At 41.8% G+C, this 25,322-nt stretch overlaps 1 protein-coding gene across 2 annotated transcripts; it reads left to right on the top strand.

Annotated features, from left to right (window-relative positions):
* Nucleotides 1-686: 686 nt before the first annotated feature.
* Nucleotides 687-24,992, top strand: acp7 (acid phosphatase 7, tartrate resistant (putative)). 2 transcript variants are annotated; one of them, XM_039009390.1, is made up of 14 exons: nucleotides 687-796; nucleotides 2,123-2,263; nucleotides 3,681-3,884; nucleotides 4,006-4,188; nucleotides 4,374-4,399; nucleotides 5,489-5,586; nucleotides 12,917-12,979; nucleotides 13,874-13,988; nucleotides 14,209-14,322; nucleotides 15,024-15,090; nucleotides 22,018-22,085; nucleotides 22,181-22,252; nucleotides 23,945-24,082; nucleotides 24,248-24,992. In XM_039009390.1, the coding sequence occupies exons 1-14, from the start codon at nucleotides 706-708 to the stop codon at nucleotides 24,311-24,313; spliced, it is 1,446 nt and encodes a 481-aa protein (XP_038865318.1). In that variant the 5' UTR covers nucleotides 687-705; the 3' UTR covers nucleotides 24,314-24,992. The 2 variants fall into 2 exon arrangements, with proteins under 2 accessions (XP_038865318.1, XP_038865319.1); XM_039009391.1 differs by lacking the exon at nucleotides 687-796 and adding an exon at nucleotides 1,219-1,365.
* The last annotated feature ends 330 nt before the right edge of the window (nucleotides 24,993-25,322 follow it).

Here is a 25,322-nt window from a genome sequence, read left to right as displayed (position 1 = left end):
TTTCTGTTCGGGGCCTTGATCTGTTCATATGAGAGTGACCCTTAACTCGACAGGGTAACATTGTGTATGTTCGGCATTTAACGGCGTGGGCTGTGGCCGGAACAATAGCCCAGTTTAGGAATAAACCTGTGTTCTGACCTGCACACCTAGAGTCCGTCTCTTTTCCCTTTATGACCCAGCCGGGTCATTACAATATCAACATTTTAGTTTTAACCATGTTTTGAGGCTATATAGTGTTTGTTTACATTTACTTTGTTTACAAACATTGGAGTAATACAATATTATATTTGGTTCTGTTGGTGTAGACCAGTTGAACTATGCTCATGAGGCAAAAAGTACACATTATTTTCAATCAATGTACATCAAAACTCCTCACACACACAAAGCACTGTAAATGGCTCTGGGAATACCCACAGTGAGAGAGAAAGTACAGCTGTCTGTATAATAACGGATTGAAGGGCTGACGGCCCGAGTGGGAACCTGAATCACACCACATTGAACATACACATACATTTAAAGCTAAATTATTCCTAGGTTTGTCTGTGGCCCAACATACACTATATAGGGAAAGCAGCAGTGTAATCATTACTCCAAACTGTTGTCTGTTAGACAGGTTCAGTAAACAGGGAGGTAACTACCTGAATCTGTCCAACATAAACACACATTTTCGTTGCAAAACAGAACATTTTGCAACTATTTGAAGTAATGATTACACACAAGCTGGGTAAACTGGTTTTACCCACAATTCCTTGCGGGCACATTGTTGTTATTTTGAATAATGACGTAGCCAGAAAAGGTGAGGGCAACTTTGTCTGTCTAGCTAATGTTTTTTTGCCATTTTGGTTATTTTGCGCATTTCAATTTATAGGAAGCTACTGTACACCTGCAATTACCACGATACATATCTGTTTTACAGTTATCAGCCAGTAAATCCAGCATTGCAGTTAGCATTTGCTGCTGTCTGCTAGTCGCGTTAGCTGTTAACAGCAGCAGCACAGCTGACAAAGAGCTCGGGACAGCAGTAGAATGTAGAAGGATAGCTACAGATGATGAGCACATATAACGTGGCTTGTACTAACACTTCCTCGAACCTAACCTACTGTACTAGTTAGCTACCTTGCTAATGCTGCAATCACCTAACGTTACCTGTCAGTGTTGATGTACTTTCTAAGAAGTCATATTCTGATCTAATGAGGCTGGTTTTGCTATCCTTTTCAGCTTGGTTTCTTAACCCAAACGAAGCCCCGGTTCCTTTCCTGAACTGTGACCAGAGACTTTGTTGGGGATTCATTAATAACCTCGTCCCCAGGCTCAAATTGCCGAAATTGCTGGTGGACGTTATTGGGATTTATAAATGCGCTAAATGTACAATAGGCATACTGGATTATTGTTGTCAAACCCCTAGTGTTCAACGTGCTTAGTGCATTCGATTTCAAAATATACATCTTAATTGTTTAAGTACAGAATTAATAATCTATTTTCGATAACTTTTAGGTTTATCTTGTTCTCATAGTAGATTGGGTCTTTCACTGCTTCACTCTAAAATACTATTTTAAAAGAGAATCATAGTTCACGTTTTTAATAACATATTAAGGCTTGTATAATTTTATGGAAGAGGCAATCAAAGTGATACAGTTCTCATCAGTTAGACAGCCAATGCAAGAATAGATTAACTCAAAGTGAATGACTTGTCCTTTAAATGAGCACACATCAACAATCACAAACAACTTTATTGACTCATCATGCCTTGCCACACTGCATTTGCTGACTTCACAGGTTTGGCTGCTGTTTCATCAGTTTGGTCAACTGATTCTGATTTCCTCATCAGAGACACACTGACTGACTGGCTGACTGTGCAGTACACTAGCACAACTGTAGAAGAACATTTATCTGGCACAGTTTTCTGTAGCCTAATTGAGACAATTTGTATCCTGAAAGGCTGGGTTTCATTTAAGGGAAGCAGAGTTTATTGAGTTTAACTAGCCTACATGTTTTTTATGACATCATGTGACATTGTATGAGAGGGCAACAAAAGTCATGGGACTGCAGACACAGCAGTATATTAGTATACTACCGGTATCCACTTCCTACTGTGTGAATTGCACCTCTCCTTTCCCTTCAGGACTGTGCAGAAGTAGACCAGACAGAGCAAAGATGTCTGTTGTTGGTGCTGTGTTCGTTGCGTTGAGCTTGGCACCCCTGCTAGTGCTTAGTGTTCCTCCCATTGGGACACAGCCTGAGCAGGTGCACATTTCCTATGCAGGTAGGTCTTTGATCTGTTTCCATTCATCTTTAATATAAAAATCTCTATATATGTCCAGGCTTTAACCTGGGGGGCGGTGTTTGAATGTGGTATGTAGTCACGCGAGCAACTGAGGCCCCTCATGATGAATTCAGATTTGTTTGTGTCCCCCACACAAAGTTGCTAATTCCTGGTCTAAAGGCTTGATTCTGTCGACATACTCGAGTCATGGTTCACTCAGATCAAATGATCAAGAGAGCGGAGAGTGAAGGGCAGTGCCTGTTGCGCACCGCACATCACCCACCTTGAATCTGAGCAGAAGCTATTTAACCATAAACTTAATTGTTTAAAACCTGGACGTTTTATGCCATTTTATGAAACATGTCTTACCTTGTTTCAAAGTAGCCTAGCCTAACCAAAATATGACCATAGAAATGTTGAGAAAATTATTTTATAAACACTTAATATGCCATTGAAACCAGCATTTTTCTCGAGTTCTGTTGGTTTTCAAATCAACTTTATGTTATTGTCCAGCAGCCAAAGGCATAATCCTAGTGATGTTAGTAACCCTGCCTGGTTGATGCATCTTTAGATCTCCCCTCTTTCTTAATTTTGTACTGATATTTTAATCTATGTCCGTGAAAGCGCTCGTGCGCGAGGTACACTTCTGAGAACAGTGTTTTCCCACTAACTGCATTTTGGAACATTCGCACGTAACTTAAAGCCATGTGCGCATTGTTGAGCTTATAATATGAAGAAATAAAACTTTATCAACATTTTAAGCTAAACGGTCTAATCTGTTGCATCAGCCTCATTACTTAAAAATAAATAAAACATGTAATCTGCTGTGGTTGTATGAATTTTGCATCTGTCGTCCCAGAACTGTCCCAGAGTCTGTTTTGAACTGCAGACATATCTTTGATCATCCCAGGGACAACGGGACACCCTTAATTTCGAGCCCTGGCGATAATTATTTTATAAAGTTATAAAAACTATTTGGTTGTAATTGTAATGTTGCAATATTTTATAGGATACCAAGGGTGGCCAACCATCCCCCAGGAGAGCCTTAAAGGGGCAGTGTTGTATTTTGAGGTTTGAATACTCAAAGAAGCCAATAGGCAGAGTGTAGCCTTCATTTTTATCTGATTCTCTATAGTAATTAATTTTATTTTCTAAAGTGGTTCCTTGCATCATACAATGATGTAAAAAGGGTGTTAGACTTTTTTTTGGGGCGGGGGACAGGTGACTTGAGCTTTTGAACAAGTGGTAAAAAAAATGTAATGTCAAGCCCTGTGAGCTATTGAACAATCAGCCATTTGAGCGAGTTTCTCCCAGCTTACGTAAGCGGTTCAGTAAGTATCCAGGGCAGTAACTCTCTCCAGGTGGGCAAGGTGAGCAGCCTGATCTGGCTGGATAACTATGGGGCTTTTCTCCCCAGGGTTCCCTGGCTCTATGGAGATCACCTGGACCACATTCAATGAGACGGAGGAGAGCACCGTAGAGTACGGCCTGTGGGGCGGACGGCTGTTTGAGCTGACAGCCAAGGGCAAAGCTACTCTGTTTGTGGATGGAGGATCAGAGGGGAGGAAGATGTACATCCACAGGGTCACTCTCACTGATCTGAGAACTGCCTCTGCTTATGGTAGGTTTCCATGTTAATAGAACTAGCATGATATATTTAGGCTATGTCTGTTGCCTGTCACATTCGGTCTATGTTCTGTCATCATCATAGTATTTATAGGGGAGTGATTTCTTCCCTGCAGTGTACCACTGTGGCAGTGAGGCTGGCTGGAGTGATGTGTTCTCCTTTACTGCTCTGAATGAGAGCACTAGCTGGAGTCCCAAGTTTGCCATCTATGGGGACATGGGCAATGAGAACCCTCAGTCTCTGGCCAGACTGCAAAAGGAGACCCAGGTCGGGATGTATGATGTCATCCTACACGTTGGTAAGTGGTTAAACTCCCAACTGATTGTCTTAAGTGAATAACCTTATCAATATTGACAATTGTTGATCCTAACTACATAATAACTTGAATCACAGTGGTTTAACATTGTGTTTTACTTTGGGTGTAACATGGAGTGCACTTTGGAGAGGTGATGCATGACCAATATGTGGTTTTGTGTTTTCTAGGGGACTTTGCATATGACATGCATGAGGTAAAATATCTACATATGTTTGTTTCCTGCACATACACACGTTACAACGTCCATCACTGGTCAGCTGGTTGAATGATACACATACCATTTATCTTAAGGACTTTTTCATGAGATTTTCATGAAGTTAAACTATGGGCATAAGGGGGCACACTCAAAGTTTATGGTACCCTCAGGGTAAGATTTGAAAGTGGATAATGTCAGCATGAGGCTAGACCTCTTAAGCCCATCTGGGTGTCTGGCTAGATCCATGATGACAGATGAGATAGAGCTACTCTAACCCTGCTCAGTCGTATCCCTAGCGTCCCATTACTATTCATCAGCAGATCATGCCTGGGCCATGGTTAAGACACGCTGCTGTAATGAGCTGCATAGCTGTGAAATGCCTTAATCCTGTGCTGAAAGACTGGAATTAGGGGCATAACACTGAAGTAACCCATGAAGTACAACAGCAGGGCTCTATTCAGCCGAGACAACTAGCTAATGTAGACAGAGGCCATGTTTCCCCAAACCTAACTGGCCAGTCTCACAGTGCCCTTCATAAATACTATGACATCTATTAATCACTAATGGCATACATCAGCTGCTGCCGTTTCCCTAAAATTAAATAGCAATGTTGGTTATGTTGTTCCTTTCATACTTTTCTCAAATATGGAGAAAAATGCTGGACATTATGAGCAGACAACCATAAAAATTAATCGCCGCAATTCATGCTGAGTTTGAGCTGGAATGTCTAACTCTGTTTTGCGGCTTCCTTGATATTATAAATAGAAATTCTTTCTGAAAGCTCATTAAGGGCAATGGCAACTGAAAACCAGAAGATTACCATGCCATCCACCACAGTGTGTTCATAAGCTCAATTGCCACCATTAGAATAGTTGTGAAATCAATGGTTCTAGTTTCATTGGGGTTTTGTTTGGTATGCAAATAGCACATTCCTGAAGCTGTCTGGAAAATTGATTTACAGTACTTTGGCTTTAGATCGTTTAATGTGCTTTTTACTTTTATCCTGTCAGCCTTATTATATCAGGTTTAATTACCACTGAAACTGTGTGCTATGCTGTGGTAAATGACTAAATCTAATTGTTTCAGGACAACAGCAGGATTGGAGATGAGTTCATGCGTCAGATCCAGTCCATAGCTGCCTACGTGCCCTATATGACCTGTCCTGGGAACCACGAGGCTGAATAGTGAGTAGGACCTTATCATGACCCCCTTTACTTATTTACTCCTCTCTTTCTCTCTCTCTTGCTCTCTGCTTGTCTGTCATGAGTAGAACCTTATGACCCCCTTTAATTATTTACTTCTCTCTGTTTCTCTCTCTCGTTCACACCCACGCACATGCACACACACATGCACCAGTCATTTAGTTAAACTGATGATTAAAACTGACAGTGTTATGAACAGTTTCTAATCTTCATTAACAGTGAGTCAACATGATAGCAGTCGGCTTATTTTCTGCTCACCATTAGCCAATGTTTTCTGCTCCTGGTACATATTTTGGTGCATTCTGTACAGGTCACATCTAATCAATGCTATTATTAAAGGGTTTGGGAAAAATACTCGCTACATGCTGTATTTCTTATTGGTGAGACAGACTGCCAGACCTCCCCAGACTTGATATCCATAATGTGCTACTGTACTGTACTGTGAGGCAAGGGTAGAAGCTTCGAAAAACAACTTTTTGGTCAGAGTGGAGCAACCACAGCTTTTCCACTATAGAAAACACTTTGGTCAGAGTGGAGCAACCACAGCTTTTCCACTATAGAAAACACTTTGGTCAACTCCGCTGTGCCATTGGAACAGATGGGAACTATTTCAGCTTCTAAGGTCTGGAGGTGTTTCAAGAACCACCGATAACTAAACAAGTAAACCTTGTCCAAAATAAACACTGACTGAGACATCAGTTTCCTATCTTGCATCTAGGTCAACAGAAACTACTGACAGAAACTCACTGAAATGTTGTTTTTGTTTATTTACTACACAATGACTCTCAGACAAAGTCTACTGGTCTGTAATGTTGTTTCTGTGCAGTTCAGAAAAAACAGGCTACTGTATATTATTGACCAAGTTTAGTTTAAATACTCCACTCTCATCATGCTCAGTACAACCCTGTCCTTGATGGACAACCTTGATGCCCCCTGGTTATAGGGGTGAATACCAGAGCTTTAGTCCTGGGGATCTTGGTCTAGGCTATCAGCTCAGTGAGGGCTGCATAAAAAGGGCAGGGATTTACAGGCTCAGCCATTTAGTGTCATATCCTGTAACGTGTGTGCATGTCTGTTTCAAATACAATTGTAGTTGTCACGTGCTTCGTAAACAACAGGTGTAGACTAACAGTGAAATGCTTACTCACAGGTCCTTTTCCAACAATGCAGAGATAAAGATAATACAGTACCAGTCAAAAGTTTGGACACACCTACTCATTACAGGGTTTTTCTTCATTGTAGAATAATAGTGAAGACATCAAAACTATGAAATAACACATGGAATCATGTAGTAACCAAAAGTGTTAAACAAATATAAATATATTTCATATTTGAAATTCTTCAAAGTAGCCACACTTTGCCTTGATGAGAGCTTTGCACACTCTTGGCATTCTCTCAACCAGCTTCATGAGGTAGTCACCTGGAATGCATTTCAATTAACAGGTGTGCCTTGTTAAATAGTGGAATTTCTTTCCTTAAAGAGTTTGAGTCAATCAGTTGTGTTGTGACAAGATAGGGGTGGTATACAGAATATAGCCCTATTTGGTAAAATGTCAAGTTCATATTAGTGCAAGAACAGCTAAAATAAGCAAAGATAAATGACTGTCCATCATTACTTGAAGACATGAAGGTCAGTCAATTTGGAAAATTGAAAGTTTCTTCAGGTGCAGTCGCAAAAACCATCAAGCGCTATGATAAAACTGGCTCTCATGAGGGCCGCCACAGGAAAGGAAGACCCAGAGTTACCTCTGCTGCAGAGGATAAGTTCATTAGAGTTACCAGTGCAAATAAATGCTTCACAGAGTTCATGTAACAGACACATCTCAATATCAACTGTTAAGAGGAGACAGCGTGAATCAGGCCTTTATGGTCGAATTGCTGCAAAGAAACCACTACTAAAGGACACCAATAATAAGAAGAGACTTGCTTAGGCCAAGAAGCACGAGCAATAGACATTAGACCGCTGGATATCTGTCCTTTGGTCTGATGAGTTCAAATTGAGATTTTTGGTTCCAACCGCTGTGTTTTTGTGAGACGCAGAGTAGGTGAACGGATGATCTCCGCATGTGTGGTTCAAACCGTGAAGCATGGAGGAGGAGGTGTGATGGTATGGGGGTGCTTTTCTGGTGACACTGTAGTTTATTTAGAATTCTAGGCACACTTAACCAGCATGGCTACCACAGCATTCTGCAGCCATATGCCATCCCATCTGGTTTGCGCTTAGTGGGACTATCATTTGTTTTTCAACAGGACAATGACCCAACACACCTCCAGGCTTTGTAAGGGCTATTTGGCCAAGAATAAGAGTGATGGAGTGCTGCATCAGATGACCTGGCCTCCACAATCACCTGACCTCAACCCAATTGAGATGGTTTGGGATAAGTTGGACCGCAGAGTGAAGGAAAAGCAGCCAACAAGTGCTCAGCATATATGGGAACTCCTTCAAGACTGTTGGAAAAGCATTACAGGTGAAGCTGGTTGAGAGAATGCCAAGACTGTGCGAAGCTGTCATCAAGGCAAAGAGTGGCTTCTTTGAAGAACTGCTAACAGTAGCCTGTTTTTCTTGGCCTTGTCACCTGACATCAGAACCTGATATCAAAAAGCACTACCCTCCAACCTTGGATAACATAGCCTAAAGCCTACTGTCCCCCTCAATTAGATAACACTGTTTTGTTCAGTGGTGCTTGTCAGAACCAATCAAATGATTTATTACTTAAATATTGAAAGTGCGTGGGCTACGGAGAGAAACAAAATGGTGCAGTTTCAGGCCATGTTGCGGAAAGTGATGCGGGCGCTAGCGATGGGGGTGTGTGCTAGTGGGTTTGGACAGTGTGTGATGTAGATGATGTTCGTATGATGTTGTCGTTTGTATGTGTATGTTTTCTATTGTTTAGATAAAAAGTATATAATATTTAAGAACCAAGATTTTCAGCAGTTGCCTCTGCTTTTTTATTTATATTTTCTTACCCCAGTAAAAGCAGGGGTGAAAGTAGATGTAATTTATTCCCTGTATGGGATCTACTAAGTACGTGCACACATTTTTTACATTACATATAGAATCTCTGTGGGCCTAGTAGTAAAGATTTGTCATTTAACTTAACAAAAATGTATTACCTTTTTAATGTGGCATAAACACAACCATTCAGGGTGTTTTCATCAGATTGTCAAATAATCAAAGGCTCATGTAGGATACCTGCGCACGTTCTCACACTCACAAATTCATTCCAGCTATTTGCACCTGCCATTTGATGAATGTAAAGCAAATTTCAGTGATTATCATTATGCCTACATTTGTTGACTGAATTGATGAGTCTACTGCTGTCTGCGTGCGTCAGTCTCGGCCATTCATCTCTGCCTTGGAAAAATGTCAGTGTTCTCCTGGAACCACACAGCATTGTAGGGTTTACTGTATACCACCCGTTTTCAAGGGATTTCACTCATTTTTCATGCAGCTGACATCAAGATAAATAATGTTTTAAAAGCCTACAGTTTTCTTTACATTTTAGTTATTGTAATAGGCCCATATTTTATCGGTACACCGTACCCCCAATATTTATTTTGCCAGGACTCGGTACGGGACCGTACTGGTTTACTTTCACCCCTGATAAAAGCAAGTGAGCCGGGCTGACCACGAGTCCTCAGCATTCCAGCTGCATGAGGCTAGCATGTCCACATGAGATGCTAAGGCCCCAGTCAAGAGCGCCTTTGTTCCCCCGCACAATCTATAGTTCAATGGCCCATCTGAGGCAATAGGAAGTGACTGTTGCCATTTCAAACAATGAGCCATGACGTGAATTGATTTTCAGACAGCAATTGTTCCTTTAAGGTTTCAAAAAGCCAGGATTAGGTTGACATCTTGTAGCTCAGACTCATCAGTGAAATGAAAAGGCTGATCTGATTTGTTAGTATGTGTGGTTTCTAAACAGTTTACTTGCAGGGGAAAGTCCTGTTGATTAGGATTATGAATCAGTCCATCCACATTGCATTTGACAAGGTTTAAGCTGGAACATTTCCCTTCAAATTTGTATCTTGATATTATTTTAGGGGAAAATAAATCACACAAGGGAAACAGCCTTTCTAGTTACAAACTATGACTGGTTGTATTTGTCACATGCGCCGAATACAACAGGTGTAGGTAGACCTTACAGTGAAGTGCTTACTTACATGCCCTTAACCAACAATGCAGTTAAGAAAATCCCTAAAAAAGTAAGAGATAAGAATAACAAATAATTAAGGAGCAGCAGTAAATAACAATAGCGTGGCTATATACAGGGGGTACCAGTACAGAGTCAATGTGCGCGGGGGCACCGGTGTCGAGGTAATTGAGGTAATTATGTACATGTAGGTAGAGCTATTAAAGTGACTGCATAGATAATAACAGAGTAGCAGCAGCGTTGAAGAGGGTGGGGGCAATGCGGGGACACAATGTAAATTAATGACACAAATAAGCATTTTCAATTGAGCTGATCAAATTTTCCACTGTGTAGAGGAGAAAAAAATAACACTTCTGAGCGACTGTTTTAGGAAGTTGTAATAATTCCCCTTTAGACATGCACATATATCATTCAGTATACCAAAACAAGTCCATATATTACTGGACCAAATAGAAGTGCTTTTATTACCCCTGTTCTATTTCCATTGTCCAGGGTCTCCTAAAATGTATATTGTTTTATGTATGAGGTAAGAGGTGTCCGCCCATAAGGAGACCTTGCGTCTCGTGTCCATCCAACAAACAGTCAGCTGCTTCCCTGCCTAGCCACCACAAGATGGGGGAATTAACCCATGACTGTGCTCCAGACTAAGTGGCTTTGACTCAGACGTGCTGCTGCTCACAGCGTCTCCCAGTTCTGCATACTGCTGGACATACTGTGGCTTCCTTTCTCAACGACCCAGAATTGTTTGTGATTAAGTATGTTACAGCATTAAAAGGATTATGTCAGAATCTCTGTTGCAAGTGGTGGACTGGTCAATTGTAACAGACCGTTCAGTTATTGAGTTATTATCGTAGCTTTGAATTTGACCATGTAATCTTGACCCCAAGGTCAACTTATCCCATTAACTAGAGATTCTCTATGATCCTGATCTTTCCTTTTAATCTCTGACCAGAACTGTCTCTGGTTACCTAACTTTGCATTAGCCCTGTCATCTGACCTCCAGCAACCATACTCACTCAGGTGGGCCGCTCTGTCCCTGTCTGCCTCTTACATAAGCCAGGAGAGCTATCAGACTCCCCCATCACTTCACCACATACCTTACTGGGTCGTTCCACCAATTCGGTGCCTTTTGAGAAGTATAAGTTGGTTTAAAAAAACCTTTGGATTTCACCTCATTTTAACATCCTGTCATAAAGAACATATATTCAACTTAATAAAAAACATGTTTTCCCATCTCAAGAGGTTAAATAAAAAAAGGACTATAGTAAGTGCCTATTAAGTGACAAATAAAGTAAAAGGGTTGACCGTAACAGGGTTGACCGTAACAGGGTTGACGACTTCATCTTAAATCAGCCATAAATCCCCTTGTGTGCAACCGGGATTATTTTTGGTTTTATTGTTAAAACATTTCTAGTCTGTCTATGGGTAACAGGGTTAATGTGTTATGCTTGACCCACTCAGTTTTCCACCACAAAACACCAGTAAATTGCCAAAAAATTCATATGCTTTTACACTATGATTTGACTACATGTTCAATGTTTATTTTTATTCAAACGAGAGTTCAGTTCACGTGACAGGGTTGACCTTAAAATGAGGGACAGATGTAAATGAATCACTAATCACAAGAAATAAATAATCATCTTCAGAAATGACTTAGTCAAAGCAACAAAGTAGCAAGGGCTTTACAATGATGAAAATAGGGAGAAATGCTGGGGTTAAGTGGGTTAAAATCTTCCTAGAAGTTACAGTGTTGACAGAGGGAAATAAAAAACACTTTTGCAAGTCTTTATTCATAAAAAAAAAAAAAATCTAATTTATTTTATTCCCCATGCAGTCTATATTAAAGGGCACTTTATTTAATATACTTTAACAGGCTTTTAAAATGAAATATTGGTGCACAATTTCTACTTAAAATATCAAAGGGATGCAAAAGACAGTAATTTTGTGGAATGACCCTACTGCTTTCACTGGAAGGAAGATTGGCTCCCAGTTTTATTGGTGAAATTAAAATCTGTAAACCCCTGAAGACAGCTAGCTCTTGGCTTGGCCTGCCGTCGTTAGTGACCGTCTTCCTAGAAAGGCTTTTCCTTTTTGCATGCCGCTTGTTAACACAGGTTTGGCCAATTGAAATATTTAGGAAATGGCACGTGTTTGGGTGGGTGGATAGCACGCCTGCGACTGGTGCTCTCCAAGGCACAAGTCTCAGTTTGGGTCTCATTAGGGGAACCGGTTCGGTCTGTGTGTGTCCCAATCTGGTGGTTCTGGCACTATAATATTGATAAATGACCAGTGGTAGAGGTGGTGGCGTTGTAGGAAATACCGTCTGGTCGTATCCTATCCTGTCTGTAGCAGTGGACTAGTGTAATAAATGGCTGTATTCCATGCAGGTTTAAAGCAGATGCTTTACTTCTGTAGTCAAAGTTGGCTAGATAGGTCATCTCCATGAGGAATGTGACTCAAAGCTATTGTGAGTATGGGATTGGTGGGTGGGAGAGGTAACGACCACGATTGGCTAGCATCTACAAAAAATGTCAGTGTCATTGTGTAATGAATCTTTCTGTAGTATGTATTCTGAATAGCTGTCTAAGATTAGCCTTGTTTATGTCACAAAGTGCAAATGAACAGGTTCTAAGATCTGGGTTGAGCAGGTGGTGTGAAAGACCAGACAATAGGGTTGTTTGATTCCAGTTTAACTTTGTCAATGCATGGTTTTACAAAAATACACTTTAGGTTTCCAATATACATCAAGTTCAATTTATTTCAGTTCAGATTCAAGTCATTTAGCCAAATAAATTATCATCTTTTTGTTCAAACCAATGCAAAGTAATAATTTCAGTCAATTACACAAACCTAATAAACAGAAAGTGACCCAGTCCCAAGGCAGGTGTCCAGGTTTCTTCAAGTTCCTGTGGGCGGCTGCCTGGAAGCAAAATAAGAGTTTTTTAAAGGGAAAATAATCAACCAATGCCAATGCCAGCTTGGTGAAAATTAAAACCAATTTGTCACACCTGTGACATTTACGAGTACTGACAAGGGAACCACATGATGATAGAACTAATGTTTCTGGCACTAAATATCTCACCTGAGGTATTTAAGGCACCTAGATGGAACACTACAGTCCATGCATCTCATTAGCCGAACCCGTTCTGTTTTCACAGCAACTTCTCCAACTACAGGAACCGCTTCAGCATGCCAGGACAGACTGAGAGTCTATGGTACAGGTAAGGGAGCATCTACCACACACACATTTACCCTCTACTGTATAGAAGTGGTCATTGATGAAAGTAAACTCATCCCCAAATGATTTGGCCGAAGAGAGGGGAGCTCTAACTAGCATCCCCTTTGGAACACTTTGGTTCAGTCTGAGTGAAAGGGCCGACTGCACAAAGGAGCCATACATGCGATCTGTGGCAGGCTCATAACACACAGGCCATTCTCTGAGGCAGTAAGATAAAACCTCCTAGACCACAGACCTGCCCCTCACTCCCCTGGCTCAGGCTAAAGAAGGGATGAGGCCCCTTCTTTCCAGCACCTGCACAGCACGCAGGACTGGGGTGATGCCTGAGGAGACAGACATGGACATGAGGGACACAAATGTTGCTAAGGATCCGCAAAGACTATGGCTACGCCGACCCGCAAGCCACTGCGGCCCCCCTTGATGAGCTCAGATTCTTTGTCCCCCACCCCGATTAAAGTTGCCCATCCCTGCACTAAATCTTGTCCAATTTAGCTGTGAGCTAGCCACATACAGAATGGCTCTCTCCTGGTCCCCCACTCTGCCAGCTAACGTGCAATCATAGGGCTCTCACGGTCACTACCCACATCCCTTCCATTGGAAAACAAGATAGCTAGTAATGTTTGAGAGATTGTACCGTAAAATAGCAGTGATGACACAGCACTATTTTCTTTGTTTGTGCAATGTATCAAAAGCTAATATGCATGCCATGTAGCCTATTACATAATGCAAGTTAGTTAAATTTGCATCTTTCACATGCTCCTTTGCAAATGTTCCTTTGGGGAAAGTCTTTCACTATAGACTAAGTATGTGTCCGTATCAGTAGTTTGTTTACTTTGGATGGTCAAGGCTTTTGATCGTTTGTATGCTCTGTCCACAGCTGGAATGTAGGATCAGCCCATATCATTTCTCTCTCCACTGAGATTTACTTCTTTCTTGATTATGGTGTGGACCTCATCTTCAAGCAGTACGAGTGGCTTAAAAATGACCTTGAGGTAAGGTACTTCATTTACAGTGCCAGTATTAGTGAAGCCATTTGTCGCATCTCTGGACAACTGAACCTGGCAGTGACAGTAATGCCCTTTTTAGTAGTATTTCTTGAGTAATAAACTTTGGTGTCCTAAACAGTACAAACACACACATGTGCGCCCACACACACGTGCATGTGCACACACACAGCGATGTGACTCATTCTCTTGTCTGATCCTCTCTCAGGAGGCCAACAAGCCAGAGAACCGAGCAGAGCGCCCCTGGATCATCACTATGGGACACAGACCCATGTACTGCTCTAACAACGACAAAGACGACTGCACCCAGTTTGAGAGCTATGTATGTACGGCACAAAACACCTCACTGATTAGAGAGAGAGGGGGGTCAATTACATGGATGGATGATTATACCCTCTGTATTAGTTGTGAAATTGAATGGTATTCTTGGATGTAAGAATTAATTGACAATTTGCTTTCAGCAAGTGAACTTCCACAGCAACTAGTGTTAATATGTACAGGGGTTTTAGAGTCTCTGACCAAATCTGAGCAACTGGCCAAACATCCTCTGTACTGATCATAAGTGAAGTTTTACAAGCAGAAGTAACTCCCTGCTCCCCCTCAGTGCAACTATTTACTCATTACATGTTGATTGCTGTTATTTTCTGACCAAGTAGGCTCTATCACTCTGTTAATACGCTTTATAACACTTGGCCCTGATTTACTTGACATAGCATTGATAGATGTGTGAAGAACAGCTAGGCTGTGTCCCAGAGAACTATTCTATGTTAAATACAAGCATTTACAGGATTTGTTTTCTGCTCCGTTGCTGGAGACATGAATTGCCGTGTCTGACTAAAACTGTCAACGTCTGAGGCATCTGGCTAGTCCACATTAGCCCTGAAGCACAGTTTCCATTCAGACCTGTTGCATTCAGCACTTGGCATGGGTAAGGAGTGACAGCCTGGCATGGACATGAGGGTGATATCCGATGACGTTTCTGATCCTAATCCCAGCATGCTCTGTGTCTCTGCTCTGTTTCAGGTCCGCCTCGGACGGAATGACACAAAACCGCCAGCGCCAGGTCTGGAGGATCTATTGTATCTATACGGTATGGTCTCCATTTTACACAACAGAACTGTGCTCTAATAGTTGTTACCGTCACAAATCTGTCCTCTCAGACAGACTAACGTCCCAGCACTCAGCTTGAACAGAGTAATCCAAAAACGTTTCCTTTATTACAACAGCAGACCATTATCCAAATGTTTTTCAATGTTACATTTCTCTCGCTTGTTGGTTGTGTTTCTTGAGTGGAACTCTTATACTTAGTGCTCTTTGAATAGCAAACGTGAGTAAATAGGTAAAACATGTGAGGTATGTTCTATGGGGTTCATTAATTAAAATGGTCATAATGCACCTTTTCATGGCTATATTGTATAATACAATGAAAAGGCCTGAGGATCCCGCCGTTGCTCCTAGTCCTTTGTGTTGCTGTCTTTAGTCTTTGTAGATAGGCTTGGGTGGTATCCAGATTTTCATACCATTTCTGTACCAAAAACGTGTTAAACAAATCAAAATGTATTTGAGATTCTTGAAAGTAGCCACCCTTTGCATTGATGACAGCTTCCCACACTCTTGGTATTCTCTCAACTAGCTTCATGAGGGAGTCACCTGGAATGCATTTAAATGAACAGGTGTGCCTTGTTAAAAGTTCATTTGTGGAATTTCTTTGAGCCAATCAGTTGTATTGTGACAAGGTAGGGTTGTTATACAGAAGATAGCCCTATTTGGTAAAAGACCAAGAACAGCTCAAATAAGCTAAGAGAAATGACAGTCCATCATTACTTTAAAACACGGTCAGTCAATCCGGACAATTTCAAGAACTTTGAAAGTTTCTTCAAGTGCAGTCGCAAAAACCATCAATCTATGATAAAACTGGCTCTCATGACGACCGCCACTGGAGAGGAAGACCCAGAGTTACCTCTGCTGCAGAGATAAGTTCATTAGTTAGCTGCACCTCAACTTGCAGCCCAAATAAATGCTTCACAGAGTTTAAGTAAGAAACATCTCGACATCAACTGTTCAGTGACTCAAGCCTTCATGTTTGAATTGCTGCAAAGAAACCACTACTAAAGGACACCAATAAGAAGAGACTTGCTTGGGCAAAGAAACACAAGCAATGGAGATTAGACTGGTGGAAATCTGTCCTTTGGAGGTGTATTGGTGTGGGGGTGCTTTGCTGGTGACATTGTTTGTGATTTTAAATAGCATTCAAGGCACACTTAACCAGCATGGCTAGCACAGCGATATGCCATCCCATCTGGTTTGCGCTTAATGGGACTATCATTTGTTTTTAAACCAGACAATGACCCAACACGCCTCCAGGTTGTGTAATGGCTATTTGACCAAGGAGAGATGGAGTGTGCATCAGATGACCTGGCCTCCACAATCACCCAACCTCAACCCAATTTAGATGGTTTGGGATGAGTTGGACCGCAGAGTGAAGGAAAAGCAGCCAACAAGTGCTCACCTTCAAGACTGTTGGAAAAGCATTCCAGGTGAAGCTGGTTGAGAGAATGCCAGGAGTGTGCAAAGCTGTCATCAGGGCAAAGGGTGGCTACTTTGAAGAATCTCAAATATAAAATATATTTTGATTTAACACTTTAGTTACTACATGATTCCATATGTGTTATTTCATAGTAGAACAATAGTAAAGTCATCAAAACTATGTAGAAAATAGTAAAACTAAAGAAACCCTTGAATGAGTAGGTGTATCCAAACATTTGACTGGTACTGTGTGTGTATTATTGGATAAGTATTCAACCCTGTGAGTCAATGCATGTTAGAATCACCGTTGGCAGTGATTGCTGCTGTGAGTCTTTCTGGGCAAGTATCTAAGAGTTTTCCATACCTGGATTGTTCAACATGTGCTTTTTTTTGCTTCATGCTCTGTCAAATTGGTTGTTGAAAAAATGGCGCCGGAAGAAATGGCAGCAGTTTTACGGGCGCCCAACCAATTGTGCAATTATGTGTTTTTTTTCTCTCATTATTTGTAACTTATTTTGTACATAATGTTTCTGCCACCATATTTTACGGCAAAAAAGAGCTTCTGGATATCAGGACAGCGATCACTCACCTCGGATTAGACAAAGATTTTTTCTTCAACAAGCAGGACGTACAGAACATGCTCCGAACACCCGACAAGGCCAACATCTCAGTTATTGGCAAGAGGAAGAGACGCAGGTACAGAGGACACAGAGCGGGGTGCCTCGTAAGGATCCGCAGAAGGCGAGTGGGAAAGCTGCCGTTACCGTCAATATTACTCGCCAACGTACAATCATTGGACAGTAAATTTGACGAGCTACGATCACGAATATCCTACCAACGGGATATCAAAAACTGTAACATCTTATGTTTCACAGAATCGTGGCTGAATGATGACATGGCTATTCAGCTAGCGGGATATACGCTGCACCGGCTAGATAGAACAGCACACTCCGGTAAGACGGGGGGGGGGGGTATTTGCATATTTGTAAACAACAGCTGGATCACGAAATCTAAGTAAGTCTCAAGATTTTGCTCGCCTGAAGTAGAGTATATTGTGATAAATTGCAGGCCACACTACTTGCCAAGAGTTTTCAGCTATACTTTTCGTGGCTGTTTATTTACCACCGCAGACGGATGCTGGCACGAAGACCGCACTCAGTCAGTTGTTTTAAGGAAATAAGCAAACAGGAAACCACTCACCCAGAGGCGGTGCTCCTAGTGTCCGGAGACATTAATGCAGTGAAACTTAAATCAGTTCTACCTAATTTCTATCAGCATGTTAAATATAAATATAAAAAATTATAGATCACCTGTACTCCACACAAAGAGACGCGTACAAAGCTCTCCCTCGCCATCCATTTGGTAAATCTGACCACAATTCTATCCTCCTGATTCCTGCTTACAAGCTAAAATTATAGCAGGAAGCACCAGTGACTCTAAAAAAAGTGGTCAGATGAAGCAGATGCTAAACTACACAGACTGGAACATGTTCCGGGATTCTTCCGATGGCATTGAGGAGTACACCACATCAGTCACTGGCTTTATCAATAAGCGCATTGAGGATGTTGTCCCCACAGTGACTGTACGCACATACTCCAACCAGAAACCATGGATTACAGGCAACATTCGCACTGAGCTAAAGGGTAGAGCTGCCGATTTCAAGATGCGGGACTCTAACCTAGAAGCTTATAAGAAATCCCACTATGCCCTCCAATGAACCATCAAACAGGCAAAGCATCAATACAGGACTAAGAATGAATCGTACTACACCGGCTCCGACGCTCGTCTTATGTGGCAGGGCTTGCAAACCATTACAGATGACAAAGGGAAGCACAGCCGTGAGCTGCCCAGTGACACGAGCCTACCAGACGAGCTAAATTACTTCTGTGCTAGCATCAGCTGTTCCGGACGACTGTGTGATCACACTCTCCGTAGCCGATGTGAGTAGACATTTAAACAGGCTAACATTCACAAGGCTGCGGGGCCAGACAGATTACCAGGACGTGTGCTCCGGGCATGTGCTGACCAACTGGCAGGTGTCTTCACTGACATTTTCAACATGTCCCTGATTGAGTCTGTAATACCAACATGTTTCAAGCAGACCACCATAGTCCCTGTGCCCAAGAACACTAAGGCAACCTACCTAAATGGCTACAGACCCGTGGCACTCACGTCCGTAGCCATGAAGTGCTTTGAAAGGCTGGTAATGGCTCACATCTACACCATTATCCCAGAAACCCTAGACCCATTCCAATTTGCATACCTCCCCAACAGATCCACAGATGATGCAATCTCTATTGCACTCCACACTGCCCTTTCCCACCTGGACAAAAGGAACACTTACGTGAGAATGCTATTCATTGACTACAGCTCAGCGTTCAACACCATAGTACCCTCAAAACTCATCACTAAGCTAAGGATCCTGGGACTGAACACCTCTCTCTGCAACTGGATCCTGGACTTCCTGACGGGCAGCCACCAGGTGGTGAGGGTAGGTAGCAACACATCTGCCACGCTGATCCTCAACACTGGAGCCCCTCAGGGGTGCATGCTCTGTCCCCTCCTATAATCCCTGTTCACCCACGATTGCATGGCCAGGCACGACTCCAACACCATCATTAATTTTGCAGACGACACAACAGTGTTAGGCCTGATCACCGACAACGACGAGACAGCCTATAGGAAGGAGGTCAGAGACCTGGCCAGGTGGTGCCAGAATAACAACCTATCCCTCAACGTATACAAGACTAAGGAGATGATTGTGGACTACAGGAAAAGGAGGATCAAGCACTGGCCAGGTGAAAGGCTGGTATCATCGACGGGGCTGTAGTGGAGCAAGTTGAGAGCTTCAAGTTCCTCGGTGTCCACATCACCAACAAACTAGAATGGTCCAAACACACCAAGACGGTCGTGAAGAGGGCACGTCAAAGCCTATTCCCCCTCAGGAAACTAAAAAGATTTGGCATGGGTTCTCAGATCCTCAAAAGGTTCTACAGCTGCACCATTGAGAGTATCCTGACTGGTTGTATCACTGCCTGGCATGGCAACTGCTCGGCCTCCGACAGCAAGGCACTACAGAATGTAGTGTGTACGGCCCAGTACATCACTGGGTCTAAGCTGCCTGCCATCCAGGACCTCTACACCAGGCGGTGCCGGAGGAAGGTCCTAAAAATTGTCTAAGACCGCAGCCACCCCAGTCATAGACTGTTCTCTATACTTCCACACGGCAAGCAGTACCGGAGCCCCAAGACTAGGACCAAAAGGTTTCTCAACAGCTTCTACCCCCAAGCCATAAGACTCCTGAACAGGCTACCCGGACTATTTGCATTCTGTGCCCCCCCCCCCCCAACCCCTCTTTTACGCTGCTGCTACTCTCTGTTTATCATATATGCATGGTCACTTTAACTATACATTCATGTACATACTACCTCAATTAGCCCGACTAACCGGTGCCCCTGCACATTGGCTAACCGGACTATCTGCATTGTGTCCTGCCACCCACCACCCGCCAACCCCTCTTTTACGCTACTGCTACTCTTTGTTTATCATATATGCGTAGTCACTTTAACCATGCCTACATTTACATTTTACATTTTAGTCATTTAGCTCTTATCCAGAGCGACTTACAGTAGAGTGCATACATTTTATTACTTTTTTTTTTTTTTTTTTTACATACTGAGACAAGGATATCCCTACCGGCCAAACCCTCCGTAACCCGGACGACGCTATGCCAATTGTGCGTCGCCCCACGGACCTCCCGGTTGCGGCCGGCTGTGACAGAGCCTGGGCGCGAACCCAGCCCAGCCTGGGCGCGAACCCAGAGACTCTGGTGGCGCAGCTAGCACTGCGATGCAGTGCCCTAGACCACTGCGCCACCCGGGAGGATGGCGCAGTACATACTACCTCAATCAGCCCGACTAACTGGTGCCTGTATATAGCCTGGCTACTGTTATAGCCTCGCTACTGTATATAGCCTCGCTACTGTTATTTTTCACTGTCTTCTTTACTGTTGTTTTTATTTCTTTACTTATCTATTGTTCACCTAATACCTTTTTTTAAGTTAAATTGCTTTGTTGGTTAGAGCCTGTAAGTAAGCATTTCACTGTAAGGTCTACCTACACCTGTTGTATTCGGCACAGGTGACAAATACACTTTGATTTGATTTGTTGGTCATTGCTAGACAACCATTTTCAGGTGTTGCTATAGATTTTTCAAGCAGATTTAAGTCAACTGTAACTCAGGAATCTTCACTGTCTTGGTAAGCAACTCCAGTTTAGATTTGGCCTTGTTTTAGGTTATTTTCCTGCTGAAAGGTGAATTCATCTCCCCGTGTCTGGTGGAAACCTGGTTCAGTCTACTTTTCTTGTAGGATTTTTGCCTGTCCTTAGCTCTTTTCAGTAAACATTTTTTTTAACCTGGAACAACTCCCCAGTCCTTAACAATTACAAGCATACCCATAACATGATGCAGCCACCACTATGCTTGAACATATAGAGTGGTACTCGGTAATGTATTGGATTTGCCCCAAACATAACAGTTTGTATTCAGGACAAAAAGGAAATTGCTTTGCCACATTTTCTTTAGTGCCTTGTTGTGACCAGGATGCATGTTTTAATAAAATCATTGATTCTATACAGGTTTCCTTTCACTCTGTCAATTATGTTAGTTTTGTGGAGTAACTACAATGTTGATCCATCCTCAGTTTTCTCCTATCACAGCCATTAAAATCTAACTGTTTTAAAGTCACCCTTGACCTCAAGGTGAAATCCCTAAGTGGTTTCCTTCCTCTCCGGCAAATTAATTAGGGAGGACTCCTGTATCTTTGTCGTGACTGGGTGTATTGATGCACCATCCAAAGTATAATTAATTGCTTCACCACGCTCAAAAGTATATTCAATGTCTGTTTTTAAAATGTTTACCCATCTACCAGGTTTCCTTTTTTGCGAGGCATTGGAAAACCTCAATGGTCTTTGTGGCTCAATCTGTGTTTGAAATGTACTGCTTGACTGAGTGACCTTACAGATAATTATATGTATGGGGTACAGAGATGAGGTAGTCATGTTATTGCACACTCTATGCAACTTACTGTATGTGACTTAAGTACATTTTTAATCCTGAATTGATTTAGGCTTGCCATAAAATAAGAAAGAGGTTGAATTATTATTGACTCAAGGCTTTTCATTTGACATTTGTGGACCTTTCTAAAAACGTAATTACACTTTGACATTATACAGACTGTGCACCTGCAATTTGATGAGTGGAAAGAGGCATTGGTTACAAAACACCTTAACATAATTCCATTGACATTATGGGATATTGTAATTATTATTTTTTTAATCAGGATGTAACAACAAAATGTGGAATGTCAAGGCTGTGGTATTTGTATTTTTTTCAGTATTGAAAATCATGCTATATGTATATTGCCCAGGCTTATAGTAGGTAAGTACTGTATCAAAATTGTCATATCAACTAATGCGACATCTTCTTCCAGGAGTGGACCTGGAGCTGTGGGCCCATGAACACACATATGAGAGGTTGTGGCCTGTCTATGGCTACAAGGTCAGTTCCCATGTGAATAATCACTACATCACACACTCTCCATGTCATCAGTGTTTTGTCAGACTGAAGAGCCTTTATTAATGTTCCTCTTCCAGGTCTTCAATGGGAGCATCGAACAGCCTTATGTAAACCCCAAAGCCCCAGTACATATCATCACAGGCTCTGCTGTAAGTAGACCACTGCTTTGACCTCTCCTTTTTCAGTCAATGGGTGGTGTGCTGTGGTGTATAAATGCAGTCAACAAAGCAGGACACTCTTGGTCATCCAACCACACATGAGTTGGTTATCCCCATATCAAAGTGGTGTCAGGACCGCACCAGAGCCTCAGTCCTGTTCCAAATGTCAGATGCCTGAGAATGAGCTTTAGGGAGGCATGTGGCTCTCCACAAACAACATGAACCTTTGTTTGAAAACAGGACACTATAGACTATCAAAGGACTGTGAAGTAGCATACAGTGCTTAGTGAAAGTCTACACAGCCTTGCAGTTTTAATATTTTGCTACCTAAAATGTATTTTTTGATTTTTTTCACTGATCTACACAACCTCCACATTTTCCAAGTAAAATACTTTTTCTCAAATAACAAGTCTTAATTGCAAAGGTCTTCACACCCCTTGCTGAGGTACATCTAAATAAGTTTAGGATAAAATATTTTCATACAAAATCATATTTGTTGAATGAGGTCTATCTGTTTGCAAAAGTAGTGGTTCTCATGATTTTAGTTCTTGTGTCTAAGTTCCCTTGGTTAGTGAATGTCTAACAATTCAACAGCAAAGCCACCAATGAGCTTTAAAAGCATGTCTGGGAAACATTTTTAAACAGGAATAGATCAGGGGAGGATAAGAATTGATTCCAATAACTTTTTGGCCTAAATTTAAAACCTTCAGGTTTGGGTTAAAAGGATCGGACCCTTTTTTCCCAGTTTTCACCTAAAATGACATACCCAAATCTAACTGCCTGTAGCTCAGGATCTGAAGCAAGGATATACATATTCTTGATACCATTTGAAAATAAATACTTTGAAGTTTGTGGAATTGTGAAATTAATGTAGGAGAATATAACACATTAGATCTGGTAAAAGATAATACAAAGAGAAACAAAACAAGCGTTTTTTTTGTACCATCTTTGAAATGCAAGAGAGGCCATCATGTATTATTCCAGCCCAGGTGCCATTTAGATTTTGGCCTCTAGATGGCAGCAGGGTATGTGCAAAGTTTTAGACTCATCCAATGAACCATTGCATATCTGTTCATAATGTTGTATCAAGACTGCTCAAATGTGCCTAATTGGTTTATTAATACATTTTCAAGTTCATAACTGTGCACTCTTCTCAAACAATAGCATAGTATTCTTTCACTAATAGCTACTGTTAATTGGACAGTACAGTTAGATTAACAAGAATTTAAGCTTTCTGCCCATATCAGATATGTCTGTTCTGGGAATTTTTTTGTTACTTACTACCTCATGCTAATCATATTAGCCTATGTTAGCTCACACCGATCCTGTAGAGGCTAAATGCAATATAACATATTAGAGTGAAACCCTCTGTATTTTCAGGTATTGTGGTGGCAGCATCATGTTATGGGTATGCTTGTCACCGGGAGGGACTGAGTTTGTCATGATCAAAATAAAGATGAAAGTAGCAAAGCCCAGGTAAAAAGTTAGAGGAGAACGTTCTAAATACCTAACCCTGCTGGACAATTTGGTTTTACTGTAGAAAATGTTCTTTAGGGGGAAGAACATGTTATGTAATCTCTTCTTTTTTTTTCACTTCAAGTCAGCAAAATCTGAACTGTGCAAGGGGTGTTTAGACTTTCACTTGGCACTGTAGGATGGCTTGTAGATATCTGGTCTTTTCAGGGCTGCCGTGAGAATCATGATCCGTTCGTCCCTAATCCGAGGGACTGGAGTGCCTTCCGCAGTACAGATTATGGATACACCCGCATGCAGGTGCACAACACCACCCACCTGTACCTGGAACAGGTCTCCGATGACCAGGTGAGCAGAGAGGGAAGTCCTCAGTTCTATAACTATGAAGTGGATGATCTTCTCCAATCTCTTACTGATATGTAATACACTTCATGGGGAAAAAAACAAGTCTTTGCACTGTTCATTCAGTTTTGTTGGCTCAGTGATAAAGGAGAATGCCTCTTTGTCGTTCAGTATGGTAAGGTGATCGACAGCATCTGGGTGGTGAAGGAAAAACACGGCTTCTCAGCCTGGTTCTGAAGACCCCTAGAACCCCAGCCAATTCAAATCAACATCTCTTCTCAGGAAATGCACTTTGAAACCTAATCATGGTAAACTGCACTGTTGACTGCTATCAAACCAATCATAGGAAAATTATTATTTTCCAAATAATGGAAATCTTTGCAAACAGGCCCATCCGTGGAGGACCATTAGGGATTAGACACACGTTTCAGATTGGGAGGAAAAGCGAATCTTCAGATTTCAAACTGTCTGCTCATATTTATGCTGTCTACTGTTGGTTATTCAAGCATCAAGATGAAATCAGTGAATTAGCTGAGCACAGTGGGAGAGGCCCAAACCTGAGGTGACAGTTATTTTATACAGTAGATCACAATCATAACTCTGTACATCTTAGTTTCATTCAAATGGACACAATGTGGTTAGTTTCCCCTGAAAAATGGTTGTAAGAGGCTTACATTTTATAACAGTCTACTCATATTGCTACCTAGATTTGTATGTATCTGTTAAATGTTTAACATAAAAAATGTATATTGTTAGTGAGAAAGGAACAAACAAACTGTTGTTTAAAGCACCAATAGAAAAATACTATGATTCAATGTAAATCGTCTTATTTTACTGTCTTGTTGTTAAGAATGGTACTGTAAAACAAGGCATCAGACTTTTAACTATATCAATAAATCCTGTCTTTCCAAGTGTATTTGAGTTTCTCCAGAAGCAGCAGGCACCCGCAGGCCATCTCAAACAAACAATGGGCTCCTTTAACTCAACCTGCCCTGAGTCCTCACAGGCACACTATGGGATAGTACCACCAGGCCATATCCTATCTGCTGCACCAAGCACGTTTTCCACTGGCCAAGACCTGGAAATATGTTAAAAAGATCAAGTCTCTCATCATTCCATCAAGATGACTGATCCTTACTTGGCGAGTCTAAAACGCTGCAGCCTCAGTTGACTTGTCCAACACAACAACAGTCAGGAGCTGCATGCTGACTGGGATGGTTACTGGCAGCCCACCAGCCCAACTCAA

This window comes from Salvelinus namaycush, chromosome 15 (assembly GCF_016432855.1).
Source record: "Salvelinus namaycush isolate Seneca chromosome 15, SaNama_1.0, whole genome shotgun sequence".
Classification (NCBI taxonomy): domain Eukaryota; kingdom Metazoa; phylum Chordata; class Actinopteri; order Salmoniformes; family Salmonidae; genus Salvelinus; species Salvelinus namaycush.
The sequence above is the reverse complement of the archived record's forward strand: the minus strand, read 5'-3'. Positions and strand labels throughout refer to the sequence as shown.